Source organism: Ursus americanus, chromosome 32 (assembly GCF_024610735.1).
Source record: "Ursus americanus isolate L20-20 chromosome 32, mUrsAme1.1.p, whole genome shotgun sequence".
In the NCBI taxonomy this organism is placed as follows: Eukaryota; Metazoa; Chordata; class Mammalia; order Carnivora; family Ursidae; genus Ursus; species Ursus americanus.
In genome coordinates, this window is record NC_142158.1 from 3,750,860 (window position 1) to 3,768,799 (window position 17,940).

General features: G+C 49.0%; 1 protein-coding gene across 1 annotated transcript in view; it reads left to right on the top strand.

Annotated features, from left to right (window-relative positions):
- Positions 1-5,691: 5,691 nt before the first annotated feature.
- Positions 5,692-17,940, top strand: part of RIPOR2 (RHO family interacting cell polarization regulator 2) — a 214,151-nt gene continuing 201,902 nt past the window's right edge. Inside the window, exon 1 of the mRNA XM_045800496.2 lies at positions 5,692-6,134. Within this exon, the coding sequence (XP_045656452.2) occupies positions 6,059-6,134 (76 nt within the window). The 5' untranslated portion in view covers positions 5,692-6,058. The remainder of the gene's footprint in view (positions 6,135-17,940) is intronic.

Genomic DNA, 17,940 nt, shown 5'->3' on the forward strand with positions numbered 1-17,940 from the left:
TTAAAAATATATACAAATATACGCGACCCCCAATCAGATAAATAACCCTCTGGGAACAAGCTGTGTGAAAGCTTTGAGACTCTCTGGTTTCATGGCACCATTTTGAAATACAGCGCTTGTTATGCTGTTGGCTCACGCATGAACTATAATGTTCCAAACATTGCTGAGAAATGCGTGTATTTCCTATGTGAGAAGCCTGATTTGTAATGGCTTGTACATGTGGAGAGAGCCCCGAACTACGCACCAGAACAATGGGGTATTACGATTGCCTCAGAAACGAACTGGTTTTGTGGCATTGATGAGACTTTTCTGTCCTTTGCACCTCTGCTTCCCCTTCCATGAAGTGAAGGGTGGGGCAGTGACACCTAGGTCTCTCCAGCTCTGGAGTTCTGGGAGGTTCTGATTCTTACTTCACTTTGGGGTGAAAGAAGAGAAGCTATCTTCAGATCATGGCATCTTTTACCCCTTCTCTTCTGACAAGGCTGAGAAGGGTCCAGATCCACTAACACTGAGATCGAAGAAGACTTGGAAGTTCTATGACTCGATATAATAAGGAAAGGCTTGTCCTCTCCGTCTTGAGGATCCCCAGAGGAAGCCACCACAAAGGTGACACAGACCCTGCCCGAACACTTTCCTTCCCTCTCCATGGGGCTGCCGGAGTAGCTGAGACAACGGTTGTGCTCTCGTCCCCATGGGGAGGCCATGGATGTCAGTCACTATTTGCATAATCAATTACCATGAAACTTAAAATATCTGGGCCCTTAATTACAGAAGAAGATAAGACTCCTCAGTGAGGCCTGGAAGGGATTGTGTTTAGAGGGCTCGGGGGAAAGACTGGGGTCACTACTCAACGAGCTCGCAGCTGAGTGATTCCTGTATCTGTGTCCCTGGGCGCCGTCCCGGACCCCACCTCCTGAAGCTTTGACTCCAGGCACAGGCGCTTCCCTGTCTTGTGCCCGGTTGCTGAGTCCTTCCAACTGGACTCCTGGTGTCTCTCTCAGGAGATGAATGTCTTTATTACCTGGCTCCTCTTCTCCACCCTCATGGAAACAGTCAGCTCGTGAGGGAGTTTGGATTTTATCCTAAGAGTCCTCCACCTTCCCCAAGGGCTTTCGGTGGTGGCAGTACGTGGTCATTGCTGGATTTTCAAACGACGGCTCTGGTTATAACCAGCAAGTGCACTGGAGCGGGCGGCCAAAATGGGACAGGAAGACACCAAGGAGGAGATCATCAATGTGGTTTGGGTGACAGGTGATGGTGGCGTGGACCAGGATGGGGACTGTGGGGATGGCTAGGGAGCAAATTGGAGAGGTGACCGGGAACACAACCCCTGAACGTGGGGCATGAGGACCAGAGAGCAAGGAGGAGGGCCTACCTCACTGGCTGCAGCAACTGGACGGGAGGTGGGGCTGCTCACTGAGACAGGAAGGGCTGCGGAGGAGCTGGTGTGAGGGGGGAAGGGGGGAAGGAGAGAGGGCAGTGAGGGGCTGTGGGGGGCGAGAAGAGCTCACGTGAAATGCAGGCACTGGCCTCTCTTTAGCCTCATGCTTCTCTTTCAGAGGCCACCCATGATTCTGCCTCTGCTTCACAGAAACCACCTCCAACAATGTTCTGGGCCTCAAAGTCCCCGTGAAATCGCATCTCAGCACCAGTGGAAAGAACACTGTGTTGAGGTTCCGGGATGCGCTGGATGGAGGCTCGGCCCGATCCATCAACCTGCTCTGCAACTTTTACATGTCGCGACTTCTCTGAGCCTCAGTTCCATCTTTTCTAAAAGGAGAGCTTTGGACGTGACGTTGTCTAAGAAAGCTCTGTAATAGTTGCCATATGTTCCAATTCTTTATTACTCCATAATTCTCTTTGCCAAGGCTACATGCTGCATATTTCAAAAATGGACTGGTGGTGCCACACTTTAGAAGCACTGACTACGTACCGTGTAGTGTGTGGTTACACGGCAGTGTTTTTCAATTACTTGATTTGAAGAGTTAACATAGGCTGCAGTTAAACATAGAGCTGGGTTATCTGAATTCAAATCCCATTTCAGCCACTTGCTAGGTGTGTGATCGTGCCAAACTCCTGAACTTCTCTGTGCCTTGGTTTCGCCATCTGCAAAATGGGCTCACGATTATCATGACAATGATACAATTAATATATGAGAAGGACCATATGTATCGGATAATTATTGTCTAAGCAACCACTCTTGGCCTTCACTTTCTTATCTGTAAAACGCGATTGCTCTCACCACTTATTAATAAGAACATGGGGGAAATGAAATAAAAGCATTTATCTACTTAAAGCATGCAACACAAAGCCTAGTTCTTGGTAAGTACTCCATGAGCGTGGGTGGACAGCCAGCCAGATAGCCACAGCGCGGAGCTCGCTCCCACTCCCTTTCCAGTTTCGCGAGAACAAGTGAACCCTATGTCCTTTGCGTGTGCATTTGTGGCAGGAGAGAAACCAATTAAGTGCTGTGCTATTTTTTCCTCCTGGTGTTTGATAAGCTTTTATTTAAAAATAATACCAAGTTTTCCCTTAGTGGTTTGCTTTAAAAGTAGCATGATGTGCTTTGTCTCAGCAGTTTCCGTCCTCCACTGAGTCCTTGAAGGTCTGTTTCTCCCCAGGACAGTTTTAAAGTAGAAATACACATGCTGGCATGCTTTCTCCTGAACCTAACATCTAGTTTCCATTTATTGAAAATGAGTTGAAGGAAAAAATGAAGAAAGGATCTCATAATTATGCTTCCCCCCCCAATGTTCTTTTAAACACGTTGCTCCTAGCAGAATCTCTGTGTTTGCCACGAAATTCTGCAGCTTATGAAAATTTAAGAGCAACATGGGTCCAGAGAAGAGTCAAAATTAATATTCGACACTTAGCACAAATGAAAATGTTCCTGGGGAGGAGAACACTCCCCAGACCATTTATTCCAGGCATTTATGAGTATGTGCTTGATGAAGGAAAAGTGAAGCTCGAGGAGTCAGGAAAGGGAACCATACAGTGGGAGCCATGAGTCCAGAGCGCGGCCAGTGTGACCGGAAAGAACGAGAAAGCATGGTGACATGCCCTCTGCTTCTTGCTGCACCCCCCCCCCCCCGCCGCCAGTCTCGCGGTGATTATAATGAGCAGACTGGCCAGATCTGTACTAAAATGCACTAGAGAAGAGGAAATGCAAACTTTTCAACTGCCTTTCATTCTAGACCAAACTGTACTGTTCCGCCCCCTCTGGCCTGTTCTCCCTCAGCCGCTGTTGTAAATTGGTGTATCAGAAAAGCAGTGACTCAGGCAGCAGAGGCTTGAGGAAATGTGTGGCTTAATGAGGAGGAAAGAAGGTCTGATGCTGATTGTAAAGAAGAAGAAGGAGGGGGAGGGGGAGGAGGAGGAGGAGGAGGAGGAGGAGAGGAAGGCGGCGGCTTCGTTTTGTATCCCATGCTCCACGTTCAAGTTCATTGCGGGCCCAGACTTTGAAGGGCCGATGGTGAGGCAGGGTGGCGGAACGCAGCATCCTCTCTGCGCTTCCTCTTCTCTCACATGCCTCCTTGGCGGCTACCCGATCTGATGTATGGTAAGCGCCGTGTAGAGCGGAAATGCGTTGCCAGGAACGACCGTCAGGAGCAGACAAGGCTGTGAGAACATCCATTCCTAGGCCCTCATCAAACGCGAGGTTTTCTTCTGCTGCCTGCGTCATTCTGGGGGGCTGTGTCCTCTTGCAACAGTCAATACAACCGTCTCAGGGACCTTACCTACATCTTGTCCTGATCTTGGTCTCTACCCTCCCCCTGCTTCAGCAAACGAAGCTTGAGCGGCAGGCACATCAGGGTCCGGCGGTGATTGTCTAGACCCTCTAAGCCCCACGTGACCCTCCACTGCCAAGTCACTACATTTGGTGTAAAGGGTCCCCCCGCCCCGGGGTGGTGGTCCCTCAGGCTAACAAAGATCACCTGGATAGACTCGGGCAGCCCCTAGAAGCTGGCGAAGGTGAGGAACAGCCTCCCCTGGGTCCTGCGGACACCCTGGTGTCAGCCCGGTGAGACCCACTTGAGACTCCGGCCTCCCCAACTGCCAGGTAAGACATTTGTGTTGTTTATGTCACACTGAACTGGTGAGAACTTGTTACAGCAGCAACAGGAAATGAGTACTCAGGATTCCTGACATAATGGACCCCCCACCCCCCGCCCCCATTTTGCAGATAAGGAACCAGGGGATTTGCCGACGTGGATGAAATCACGTCGATAACCAACAGGGGCTGCTGACAACAGGAGCAACTTCTTTATGCTGAACGCAATTCTGAGCCCTTGGTGCACATCCCTCGTGACGTCAGCAGAACCCTAAGGCAGCGGCTGTCATTCTTATCCCCATTTTACAGATGAAGATACTGAGGTACAGTGACGTCAAAGGCAGGGGGCGAGTCAGCAAGCTACCGGGAGTTTGCACCCAGGCATTTCGGAAATGACTTAATTATCCCTGGTTTATTAGTGAGTCCCTGCGGAACCACCCAACGCCCACCAACCCCTAGAGTTACTTAACTTTATCTCGTTGCATCGTGCCGACCCTGGGAGGGCTGTGGGATCTTTCCCTTCTGAGCCGAAGCGAACAAGGCACAGGGATGTTGGTGATTCCGGCCCTCCCGCCCGACTCCTACCTCTCAACAGCTCCCCACCCCCTGCTCTGGCCCCGGGAGACACACAGAAGAGACAGGACAGGGTATCTGACTTCAGCCAGCTGCTGGCTTCTCTTGGGCTACGTTTGGGAACTGGAGTGTCACTTTTTTTCAGGTCAGACCTCATGACAAGACTGTCCCTAAGGCTTTGATCAACCGCTGTTGGCTGCCTGGAGCAAGGGGACATTGCACCAGAGAGAACAATCCACAGTGAGCTCTTCCCCAGCCACACACGGGTCTGCAATGTTTGCGGAAGGCGGTCTCGGGATGGCCGAGCGTTTGGGATGCCGCAGCACCGGCGGTCCTGGGTCAAGGCTGTGTTTATAGCCAACACAGTGTATTGAGTTAGACTGTATATTTATGCAGGGCGGTCTGAAGAGGGGCTGGTGGAGACTGGGGAGGCAGAATGCCCCAGCCGCTCCTTGATGTCACCAATCTCCCATGCGAACCACTGTCCTTGGCGGCCCAGGGGAGAGGACGACACAGCGCCTGCCACCGACAAGTGTCCTCGCTATCTGGACACTACAGTAAAATAAACCAGTGAACAAACAGGAGCTCTAGCCGACGAGGGCCATCTGGTCACGGGCCAGAGGTGTCTGAGGGGCACAGGTGCACGGGCTGCTGGCCCCATCAGTGCGGCTTCAGGAAAATGAGATTTCAAAGCACGAGTGCGTGGGTGAGGAGGGAGATTGTCCCTGATGGAGAGAAAATTATGGGGAGAGACGGGGCTGGAAGGTTCAAGCAAGCTTATTTGAGGACCGTGACCCGAGCAGGTTCACTGGCGTAAAGGACTCATGGGGGCACCAAAAAGTCCTCATGTTGGTTATCACTGAACCGTTCATTCATTCGACAAATACTTATTGTTTGCCCGCCCTGTGCCAGGTGCTAGGGACCCAGCAGTAAATAAATCATGTGCTCTCAGATGTGAGGGCTGTTGCCCTGATTTGGGCTCCAGCCGTCCTGCCCCGTGCTCCTGGCAGCCTGGCTCTGATCTTCAATCCTGCCTGCGGAGAGGGATTCCCATTTCAGGCCATTCTTCCTGCAGACACGTACACCTGCCCTCCCCTAGCCAGCCCCTGGCTCCTCTGACGTGGGGCAGACACAGGAGCTCCGCTAGAATAAATTACCGCCCCATCATCTTCATGCATAAAACATGGCACAGGCGGCCGGGAGAGGCTCGGCCCCGCAGCCCTGCGCGGCAGCTGCGTTCGGGCCAGCGCAGAGTTAAGGGAAGGAAAGGAAAAGCAAGTTACAAGATAAAAGAAGTCAACGGAAGCCTCAGACACAAAAAAGAGAAGAGGTTTTTTTTTTTTAATTTTTATACACTTGGACGTGTCTTCCGTATCGCTGTGCGCCCTGTTGCTGCCTGCCATGAGAAGGCTTTAGAAGGCTCACCTTGGGACCATGGTGCTACCGTCTCGGTTACACTGGATCAGAAGCAGGCCATGGAGGGACCGGATCCGGAGGCGGCAGCTCAACCGTGAGTGTCCCAAAGGTGTGGCCGGCACCCCTCCTTGGCGCTGGCCTGCCTTCTCCATACCCTCCCCTACACACTCTTACCTGCCCCCCTCTCCGTCGTCCTGGGCACCCTCTCCTGAAGCCTTCCTTCTCCTTTGCTCTCTCTTCCTGTTTGCTGCCTGCAGCTCCATCCTAATTAGGAGTAACGAAATACACTTTGTTTCAAGTAGCCATCAAGAGAGGGCCTCTTTCTTTCTGCCTCTAGATGGAAAATACAGATAAGTCTTTATGCCAGTAGAGGAGTTGTACGAACTGGAACTTTTGTTTATTACAGGGTGCGGGGGGGGGGGGGGATATGCACCGTCTGAATGGAACAGCCATGTAGCTAGAGTGGGGGAAACGCGAGTGAGGCACATTTCCTTTAAAGGACCAACGTCTGTTTCTTAAAGGATCAGACTCACGCTGAGGTTCTCCTTGAGTTGACAGGAACGCTAACCAAAGGGGAGATTTCGGTGTGGAAGTAATTTGAGAAGGCAAAAGCATTCCAAATGTATGCCCAGACCATTACCCACCAATAAGTAACATATTGGTCTGTGTCTGTTGCTGGAAAGGGTAATTTAAGTCAGGTGTCAGCAAATTCAAACAGCGGGGCTAGGCTAAGGAGGCAAATGAGCCAAAGGGCTGTTTTCACAGCCGTGAGGAACAGCCCCCTTTCTCTTTGTCCTGGGAAAAACAACAGTGAAGCCATGATGGCAAACGACAACTGACACGTGGCCTCAGCGTGAGGAGGCAACAGGGAACGGTGGGGACTGTGGTAAAATGGGGAAGCACATGTCCTCCCACAGAAAGGCATGCACTGTTTGATGTCATCAGATTGCTTTCATAAGGAATGAGGTCCAAGTTGCCAGGTTTCCTGATTTTTCCAGAAAAGCAAAAACATGCTAATTTCTAAGTCAGAGTGCTCAAGTCTAAACGCTGGCAGTGAACTCTTTAAATGCTAAAGAGCCGACAGGACGGTCGGATGCAGAATGGGACTACTGCGGGCCACTGAGCCCTAGTTTCAGGTCAGTGTTGCTCTCATTAAAGGCCCAACACGTGGTGTTACTTAAGTCTAGTTATACGTTGGCGAGACTTACATATTAGAAGTCCCTGGTGAAGACAGTAAAATGAAGAGGAATGAGGGGCTTAGGAACATAAAAAACAAGCACAGTGGCAGTCTGCTAGCTTAGGGGGCCAACCTGGGCTGCTTGGATTTCAAACGGCACCCCACACATGCGCGATTGTGCCCAGCTAAATCTTGAGTACAATTAAAGAGCCATTAGCAATTTCTGAGAGCCATTACCTTCTTATTCACCTTCTTTCACCCGAGCCTGCTTGAGTTCCGATTCCACTTTCTGCGTCCACGGGAAAAGGGCTGTGGTCCTATGGATTTCGAACACCTCTGCGGCGGGATGTGTCCCTGAGAAAGGATGGCTTGATCCGTGTTGTTGCACAGCAATGCGGAGGCGGCCTACCGTCCACCAACAAAAATTCTGGGGAAGACCTGTGTCATTACGGGCGATTTTACTTTAGTGATGAGGCTAACAGCTGGGCATTGGGGGAAGGTTTCTGGACAGTTTTACTGTGAAACAATGATGCGTTGATAAATGCTTCCTCCAAGTTGGACGTGAAGCTGGCCAGTCCCGACCTCTTTAACATAAGCGTCTGAGAGAGGAGGGGATTCTGACTTTCCTCCAGGGTGGTCAATAGCCCCGCCCTGCTGGAGGCAGTATGAGTCAGAAATAGCAGGGGATTCAGTGACTTTGTTTTGGGTTGATTTTTCCAACTCTTGGAACACCTGTGCATATTTGAATTAGAGGCCATGGAATTAGAGGCCGTGGAAAGGGAAACAGAGTGAAGACACTGAAGAGAGAAAGAACAATGGAGAAGTGTCTCACTGCAAACGCCAGGCTAGCCGTCAGCATTATTTTGCAATTCCTAAACTCCGTCTTTGACATTTTGATTACTTTTTCTGTCCCTTTCTCTGAGGCTTTTCTCACAGGCTAGCATCCCCTCTGACTCAGAGACCCAAGAATAACCCTTGGGGTTATTTTGTCACTGAGAAAAATGAGTTAATAACCCATTCCACTCCAATCCACAAAGGGACCATGAACGGCAATAGGAGGGCCACGTGCTGCCACTTCCGTGCCCAGGCAGACATTGCCAATCAATCACAGCTCGCTCGCACCCTCCCAGGGAAGCCAGGCCCAGGCTTGAAATCCTTTCCCATCCAGCACTGCTATTAGATTTGCTTCAAGAGCCAAAACCCTCATTTGTATTCCATTGCTTTGTAACAAATTACCACAAGTGTATTGTCTTAAAACAACACGCATTTATTACCTTGCAGTTTCCATCAGTGAGGAGACTGGGCATGAATTAGCGAGGTCAGCTCAGGGTTTGCCAATGCTGTGGTCAACGCGTCCAGAACCTGTCTCCTTTGGGGCTCACAGTCTCCCTCCAAACTCAAAGGTTGTTGGCAGAATTTAGTTCCTTGTGGTTGTAAGACTGAGGCCCTCAGCAACTGACGGCTCCCCACTGTTCCCTGTCACATGGCCCTCTCTACAACATGGTGGTTCTGCTTTCTCAAGGCCAACCCAGAGAATATCCGGTGCTGCTTGTAATCTCTCTTTTCAAGACCTCTCCTGATTAGGCCAGGCCCACCAAGGATAATCTTCTTTTGATTCACTCAGAATCATCTGATCAGGGATCTAAATTACATCTGTAAAATCCTTAATCTTTGCCCATATGACGTAGCCTAGTCATGGAAGTAAAATCTCATCATATTCACAAGTGTTTCCCACACTCTAGATAAGGAAATTACATGAGTGTGTATATACTAGAGTCAGGAATCAAGGGGCTGTCTTTGGATTCTGCTTACCACAAAACCCGTCATCCTTGCAATAGAACCTGGATTTTGAGCTACTGGAAAGGTTTTCTTTTTTACTTTTTATTATGAAAATTTTCAAATATACAGAAAAGTAGAGAAAATAACACAATGAATCCTATATACCTATCACCTAAACGACTGCTAACATTTTGCCATATTCGTTTCATATGCTTCCTGCCAACGTATTTTAAAATAAATTGTCACAAATTGTTGTGACATCTCTACTCTAAATATTTTAGTAAGAGCATCTCTAAAAGGTAAGGTCCTTATTCTATGTAACTGCCTAATAAAATCAATGCTCCCCTAATATTATTCGACACACGGTCCATATCCAAATCTCCTCAGGTAGAAACCAATTCTGATTGTGCTCTGTATGCCTATAACTCTCAGCAAAATGCCCGGCACCTAGCGTACTCAGGAAAGGTTTGAGTTCAATCAAAATTATATCCCTGTTAAAGCAACGACTCCCAAAGTCCATTTTCCCTTCATGCCTCTTTTTTTTCCTTTTCACTTGCAGTGTCTATAATGAGATACTGATGTTATTTAGAGTCTATAGTAATCCAGGATGGAACATAATGGAGCCAAGCTATGAGAGCTAGAATGTGTTACCCTTCTCAGGGATATTGGCATTTTTAAAGGGGCCACCAGAGAAAGACCCAAACATGTGATGGAGGCAGACAGAAGAGGGGCTCATCCAACTCCCTGGAAACCCTATTTGGCTACTTACCTGACACCCCCAGGTTAAAAGGGGTATGAGCAGTAGCACAGGGGAATCTGGACTGTCTGAATGATGACAGCAGTGTCAGGGCAGTGAGGGGGAGCTGCTGCGACCCCTTCTTTACTCTGCTGACGTTAGGGGACATTAGGGAAAGGAAGCCTGGCAAGTGTATCTGCTTTGATAACTGGGAGATTTGGCTTCTTACAGCTTCTTCGCTATGGTCCTGTGGGCAAGTCACTCAACCTCCCTGGATGCCCACTTCCTTAACCATAAAATGGCTATTATAAGGATACTGGGCTCATGGTGCCGTTTGGGATTAAGACCTAAATTATGGCAACTCCTTACACAGTGCCTGGTACGTGGCAGTGATTGCTGTGGGCATCTGAGAGAACAGAAGTGGTGACTATGACATGGGAGACAGTTTAGAGGGGCCACCAGTGCCCCCACCATGCTTTTGGGCTGGGAAAGAAAGGCCGTGCTGGAGGAGGGAGCCCCTCTTCCTCAGCCTCATCCTCCCCCACCCCCATGTCCAGCCACGTGCACCACCCCAGGCAGGAGGGTCTGGCCAAGTCAGGGAGAACCACTCTAGTCCCAGGGGGTGCAACAGCTCCTTTTTTCTGGAAAACATGGTGTGCTCTCCACCAGTGGATCCCCAGGCTGTTTTCAGTACAAGTAGACCATCCAGACAACTTAATCCAAGTGGGACTTACTGGTTTGCCTTTCCTGAAAGGTTTTGCCTCCGTGTCTGGGTGGAGCTTTGATAGAGAAGGCCGCAGGAGAACATCCTCTGTGGACCCCAGGGAACAGAATTAAGCGAGTTCTGCGTGTCCCTGAAAAGACAATAGTGACAAAGCCGCTTAGGGAAAGTTGGCGTCTCTGAGATACCGCTGGTGACTTCCTTCCCAGGGGCAGTGGGACTCACTTGTCTTGTTCAGCTGCTCTCACTGTTCCCCTGGCTCAATGTGGGGCTGTTCTTAACCTCGAAGGGCAGGAGGGGGCCTGCAGGCCACTGTGTGAGCTCTGCAGACCAGTCCCTGGACTGTGGTTGTGAAGAGGGCTCTTCTGTCTGCGGCAGTCCTGCACTGACCGCTTTGCACAAGGACAGAAGAAGCCAGCGCTCCGTGCTGACCCTGTGTGGATCTGGGAGAACTCTGCTTCTAGAAAGGTCTTGTGGTCTCCTCTACATAACTGGTGTCTCCAGAAGAAGCAGAAGCCAAGAGTTGATGCTGGGCGGGTCCCACGGAGCCGCAGAGGCCCCTGGAAGGGGGAGAGTGCAGGGCGCCTGTCCCGGCAGCCTCCATCCACGGGGCCACCAATGTGCAGATGGCCCTACGCCTGAGCGCCAGCATCAGCTTACAGTGCCACGCACTTCCTATCGGCTTGCTGCTCCCGTGCACCTGTTACCTGGCGAGTCTCCCCCCACATGTTGTGGCTGGACCTCCCTCCAGTTTCTCCCCCGGGCTCCTCCCTCTGGGATTTGTGCACCCTCGGGGAAGCCATGCGGCTGCAGCTGCAGCTTTTCAGCTCACAGTCTCCTGCTGTCCTTCTTCTTTTTTTTAGTTAATTAATTTAATTTAATTTTTTAATTTATTATATGTTAGTGACCATACAGTCCATCATTAGTTTTTGATGTAGTGTTCCATGATTCATTGTTTGTGTATACCACCAGTGCTCCATGCAATATGTGCTCTCCTTAATACCCATCACCAGGCTATCCCATTCCCCCGCCCCCTCCCCTCTAAAACCCTCAGTTTGTTTCCCAGAGTCTATAGTCTCTCGTAGTTCATTTCTCCCTCTGTTTACCCCCTCTTCATTTTTCCCTTCCTTCTCCTACTGATCTCCCTGCTATTCCTTATGTTCCATAAATGAGTGAAACCATATGATAATTGTCTTTCTCTGCTTCACTTAGCATAATCTCCTCCAGTCCCATCCATGTTGCTGCAAATGTTGGGTAATCGTTCTTTCTGATGGCTGAGTAATATTCCATTATATATATGGACCGCATCTTCTTAATCAAGTCATCTGTTGAAGGACATCTCGGCTCCTTCCACAATTTAGCTATTGTGGACAATGCTGCTATGAACATTGGGGTGCATATGGCCCTTCTCTTCACTACATCTGTATCTTTGCGGTAAATACCCAGTAGTGCAATTGCTGGGTCATAGAGTAGCTCTATTTTTAACTTTTTGAGGGACCTCCACCCTGTTTTCCAGAGTGGCTGTACCAACTTGCATTCCCACCAACAGTGTCAGAGGGATCCCCTTTCTCCACATCCTCTCCAACATTTGTTATTTCCTGCCTTGTCAATTTTTGCCATTCTAACTGGTGTAAGGTGGTATTTCAATGTGGTTTGTATTTGAATTTTCCTGATGGCTAATGATTTTGAACATTTTTTCATGTGCCTGTTGGCCATTTGTATGTCTTCATTGGAAAAGTGTCTGTTCATATATTCTGCCCATTTTTTTATTTGATTATTTATTTCTTGGGTATTGAGCTTGAGAACTTCTTTATAGATCTTGGATACCAGCCTTTTATCTGTAGTGTCATTTGCAAATGCCTTCTCGTCCGTGGGTTGCCTCTTTGTTTCCCGCTGTCCTTCTGACCCCATCAGCAGTGCTCCTTGTTGTCTGCTCTGGGCTGGGCTTCTCTGTCCGCCCCCATCCACCTGAGAGGATTCCTCTTGTGGCTTCTGGCTCCTTTAAAGCCATAAGCTTAAAAATTAGGAAGGAGGTCAATGAGGGGGTCACCCTGAGTATAAAAAATGAAGAAAGAAGCCTTTTAGGACATTCTTTGTCATCCCCAAGTGACATATTCTCCTGGGCTCCAGTTTATCCACCTGCTCAAATTGTCCATTAACAGCCTCAGCTCAGAGAGCAGGCAGCCCCCCCACCCCGGCCTGAGCTTCTCCCCACATCTCGTTTACCCCCACAGTTCTGCCAGTTACGTAGAATTCAGTTGTGTTTTGTTTAGGGGTCCCAGCATTCCTACTGATGTAAGAATTATTTATATACCTTCACACATGGCATTCCCTGTTTTCTCATGATTCAGAAGAAAAATTGCTTCTCTAGAAGACTCACCCTTCTTCTCCCTGCCTTCATCATTGAGTCCGTGTGTGCCATTGCCAAGGGCCCCATTCCAGCTCCTACTGTCAAGGAAAAAAAGGGATGGGAAACCCGAGAAAGGGAGATACTTTGAATAATTCAAGGGGATTCTGTTGGTGGAGAAAGTGCTCTCTTTGTATGTACATTGATCTGGACAGATATTTTAGCTGTCTCCAGCCAAGGACAGACAAAAGAGAGGGTGTGGAGGGCAAAGGGAAGGAGAGGAAAAGAAACACAGACAACGACAACGAGCAAAAATGAAAAGGAATGAAAACAGCAGAGGGATTAGAGAACTCGGGGCTTGGTGACAGATCCTGAAGCCTTTTATTCTCGGGTTGGTTGTTTGTAGACGGATATAAAGAGCCTCAAAGTTAATCACTAGAATAACAACTGCTCTCTGGTTAGAAGCAGAAAATTAGCAAAAGAGCACATTTTCTTGGTAGCGTTAAGCTAGTCTATTAAGTTGGGAGTGGGGGAAGGAGGGTCCTAAGGGAATGGAAACCATCTCGAAATATGTTAGCCAAATATAACCCACTACATGCACACCAGATTTTCCTCCAAAACAGCAAGATTAGAAATTGTTTAACTGCATATGAATTGTGTGTGTGTGTACACACACGCACACACACACACACACACACACACAACACTGGCACTTCACTGTCAAGACTGGGAAGACCATGAGCTTGGGCAGTAACGCTAAAAAATAAACCTGTTCATTTTGTTTTGATCTGATACAAAGCCATTGTCTCCCTGATCTAAGAACCAGGCAACACATAAACACATAAGACAGAAAGGATAAGTCATCTAGAATCCCCAGCCCACCAGCACAGAGCCAAGTGCTTACATTTCTTTCACTAAAATACACTTAATGTATTGTTTTTGTAGGATCTGTTCTGCAGCTCGCTTGTTTCATTTAGCAACGTAACTCGAATACCTTCCTATGTCAGTCAAGAGCCATAAATATCTTCAGACTGGGTCCATACAGCCAAATGGAAATGAAGGCTTGCAGAGTCTGGGCAGTCTAAGTGTACCTAATCTGACCGCTGAAAGCCACACACACACAGATTATAATTGTAAAAATGGATTGTATTGGATGAGGACTGAGGCATCTGATTAATTATTCACCTTGCCTGGAGTCTGTGGCTTCCGCAGCCATGGAGTGCTGCCTCTGAGTCCCCAGATGGTAATGTAGGGTGGAACCCTTCCCCCACAAAGGGCAAATCTTTGCACCCTCCACCAAAATGAATGCCGACTTGGGAGCAAGACCCTTTCCTATCCCCTCGCAGGCTGGTCCCTTGGTGCCTGGTTTCCAAGGCACCAGAGGTGTTCTCATGCTTGGGGGTGGGTGGCTTGGCACTTGTCCCCATCACAGAATGGAGAGAGACATCTAGAGCCAGAGCCTACACACAGAACAGCCGAGCAAGATCAAGAAAACGGAGTCCGGGATATTTGCTGGCAATGAATTGCTGCCACCCAAACTTTTGTTCCCCGAGGATGTGCTACCAACAGAGCCAAATTAATCCAATCCTTCCATTTCCAAGCAAGTGACAGACATTTCGCTTGCTAAGACTGTGTTAAAGGGAAAAGAGCAAATACATGTAAACAAGACTGCAAAGAACCTCAAGAGATTCCTCCTCTGGACCAAGAGGAAGCTTTACTTTGGTCTGGATGGCTTCAAAGGCACAGAAAGGATGCTCTTTTGAGCCCATCAGAGGACATGGCATGAGGGAAATTTGTGGGCTTGGAAGCACCCCTCTAAATGGTGCCAATGGTGAAGGAGACGTGTGAGCTGTGTTCTTTAAATGTGTTCCAAGATTTCATTAGTAACAATTTTCTCATACAGAAAAGTTGCAGGAATTCGAATGGGAACGCCTACACACCTACCACCTAGAGCCTACCACCGATGTTCTACTCAACTTGCTTTCTTCCTGTCCATCCATACCTCTATTCCTCTATCCATCCACCAACAAATCTTATTTTTTTAATGCTTGACACTTCACTCTAAACACTTCAACATATCTGTCATTCAATCCTTAATGGTTCTTCTAAAAAGTTTTAGTCCAATTTATTGAGGTATGATGTACAGAGAGTACTGTTTAATGCACAGTCCTATCAATGTTGACAAACATCTGTGGCTGAATAACCACCTCAAGGATCAAGATCCAGAAGTCCCACCACCCAAACATGCCCTCCTGCCCCATTTGCCATCAACCCCTCTCCCTAGACTTTGTCAACCAATGTTCTATTTTCTGTCTTCCAGATTTGCCTTTTCCAGAATATTTCAGAAATGGACTCCTATAGTCTGAAGGGTTTTGAGTCTGGCTTCTCTCACTTAGCTGAATACATTTGAGGTCCATCCATGCTGTTGCATGAATGTTCTTCGCTGCGGACATTATCCCATTACTGGGTATATCTTTATAAGGTGTGATTATTTGCAGGTGGTAAGATTTCTAGTCAAACACCATGGGTAGACAGCAATCGGAGTGGACGACCCCCCAAGTCTCAGTGGTCTTCATGTATCTGTTCCCTTCTCAGGGGAAGCTGTAGACAAATCAAGGACAATGAAGCTTTCTGCCTCATCTATACCCTGAGAATATCGGTGGGACCTGCTCAGGGTGCTTTATTCAGTCCGGGGAAATGAGTACAGTTCAGCATGTGTCAGACCAGTCATCAACCGTACTGTATGGGGTTGTAGAAGCTATATCCAAGACGGGGGTCGCTTTCCCCCGTGGGAGACCCGGAATCAGCACACAGCTGTACAGGCCCCGTAAGCTAAGCTACAGTTGCCAAGGATCCAGGACTCCTCCTGGGGTTGAGGAACTTTCTGGCTGCCCTGTTATCTCTCTGTGCTTTCTCCCTAACTCGAACTAAAATGTTGTGTTTTGCATCAAGAGCAATAATGTCCTGTAGCCAGAAGGAAAAGAGTGAAAGGGTGTCTCGATTTCTTAAGGAAAGCACGTACTTTAGCTTTTAGCTTTTAATCCAGCTGTTAAATGAGTAGCCCAGACATTGTTACAATTCCCCCAAAGGACAAAAGCTTGATTTCCTTCCAAATAGAAGTTAAATGAAGTTGAATTGAGTTTTAACTTCACAGTTAAAATGAAGCTGTTTGGTTTCTGAAATCCTCAGGGTGAGACGACATATTCTTTTGTTCACCATCACCCTAATGCAATCTCCATTTCTGTATCATCTGTGATGTGGGGGACCATGAGCGTCCCTTCCAAGGCTGTGGGACTTGCTTCCAGGTCTTTGATCATCTACGAGACGTCAATCGGACCACTCACCATCTTGGTGTTCAATACACAAACATCCTTTCTCACCCAGGTCGGAAGTTTGGCTGTGGTCTCTCGTGTACCCCAACTTTCATCACATATTAAGGGTATCCCTTCCAGAGCTCCGCTGCCCCAGTCATCCAAGTGCTCTCCAGTCCCAGATACAACCCCATTCTCAGGGCCTCGCCTTACCTCTTCCCGCATCAAACAGAACCACTCCTCTCCATCACTTCCTGACACTGGTGTGGCCCAGGCGACGGGTCCCAACGTGTCAGGTTGATAAAAATGATTCCAACCTTATGCTTTTGTGGCTAGAGCTGATTTCACCTATATTCTCTCATTGGAGATTCATTGCTACTCTGTAAGGTAGAAAGATCTGTCTTAACCCCCTGTCACTTTTGTGGGAATGAAGTTTCCGTGAGAAAGGAGGCATGGGGAGCACCTAACATTTCCCCACCAGGAACTCACACCAGGAACCATGCTAGGGGCTGAGTCATGCTTTCACTGGACACTCCGTCCAACCCCATGAGGTTGGTCCTTGTACCCATTTTGCAGGAGAGGACTTGGAGTCTCAAAAAATTGAACGGCTTGCTAAGGGCCACATAGTTACTAAGTGACAGAATATAGCCCACATTCAAAATCACTTCCTTAAAATCCAGGCTCATTTTTACTGCTAAAACTTTTACTGCCAGGACTCCAGCTCAAATCAGTGGACTTCCAATCTAGCCATTTTTCCAGCCCCCTGAGCTCTCTGTTCAGAAAATTTATCTTACTCTGCACCCCAAATCTCAAAGTTTGGGCCTCACTGAAATGCATACAGCTCTGGGAGTCTCCCAAAGGTGGTCTCCAGGGCCGGCAATGTCCGCCAGCAGTAAAAGGGGTGTGTGGTATCTATCGGGCACAGTGTCTCCCGAGCTATGCTCAATGTTCAGGAAGCTGAGAAAGACTCATAAGGAAAACACACAAAATGTTAAAATCTTTGTGGAATATCTGCCCCAAGTCCCCAGTTTCTCTTCTATGCCAGACAAGGGTGGTAAGGACCACTGAGAAACCTGGCCACCCAACACACTTGGACTCAGAGCTGGGGCTGGTCTGGAGCAACCAACTGGCTTGGGGCAGACAGGTGCCCCAAGTCTCCTGCGGAACTAGGTGAGATCAGGCGGGCTCCTCTTGCCCTCCGTGCCCAGGGTTGTTGCCTCCAGAGTTCCAGCCCTGCCTGCGATCCCTTGACCCACGAGACTCGCCTCTCCCTACTTGTTCAGCCGGTTCCCATCCTGGCAGTGGCTTCTAACAGTTTCCCCACAACTGCCCAGAGGCTCAGCTGAATGGCGGAAGTGGGTGGAGTGAGAGCGACTCGAATCATTGCAGGATGTGGTGGCCCCAACTTGGGGCCCTTTCCTGCCCAGCACCGACTCCCAAGCTCAGTCCAGGGCTGCTGCTGGGCTCTCCAGAAGATGTCTCTCTTCATACCCACCAGGACCCCCCCAACTCCTCCCGCTCCTAGTTCATCATGTGTATGTGGTAACCCCGAAACTGGTGACCTCCTCCCCGGTGCAGCTGGGATGGCATGCACCTTCGCTTCTGCGCCCAGCACAGCCCCAAAGATTCAGCACCTGGAAACCACCCCTCCCATGGAGGTCACGCTCTCCACTTCCCTTCCGACCTTGGGGAGAGGTTTGTACCTCACCACAGAGCTCCTGCCCTCCCCGGGCTGCAGCAGGCTGGATCGCCCACGAGCTCTGGGCTGGTGTGTCCGTCAGCCCCACCAGGTTCATCCGCCCTCGGGGCAGGTGGAATCCCCCTCACTA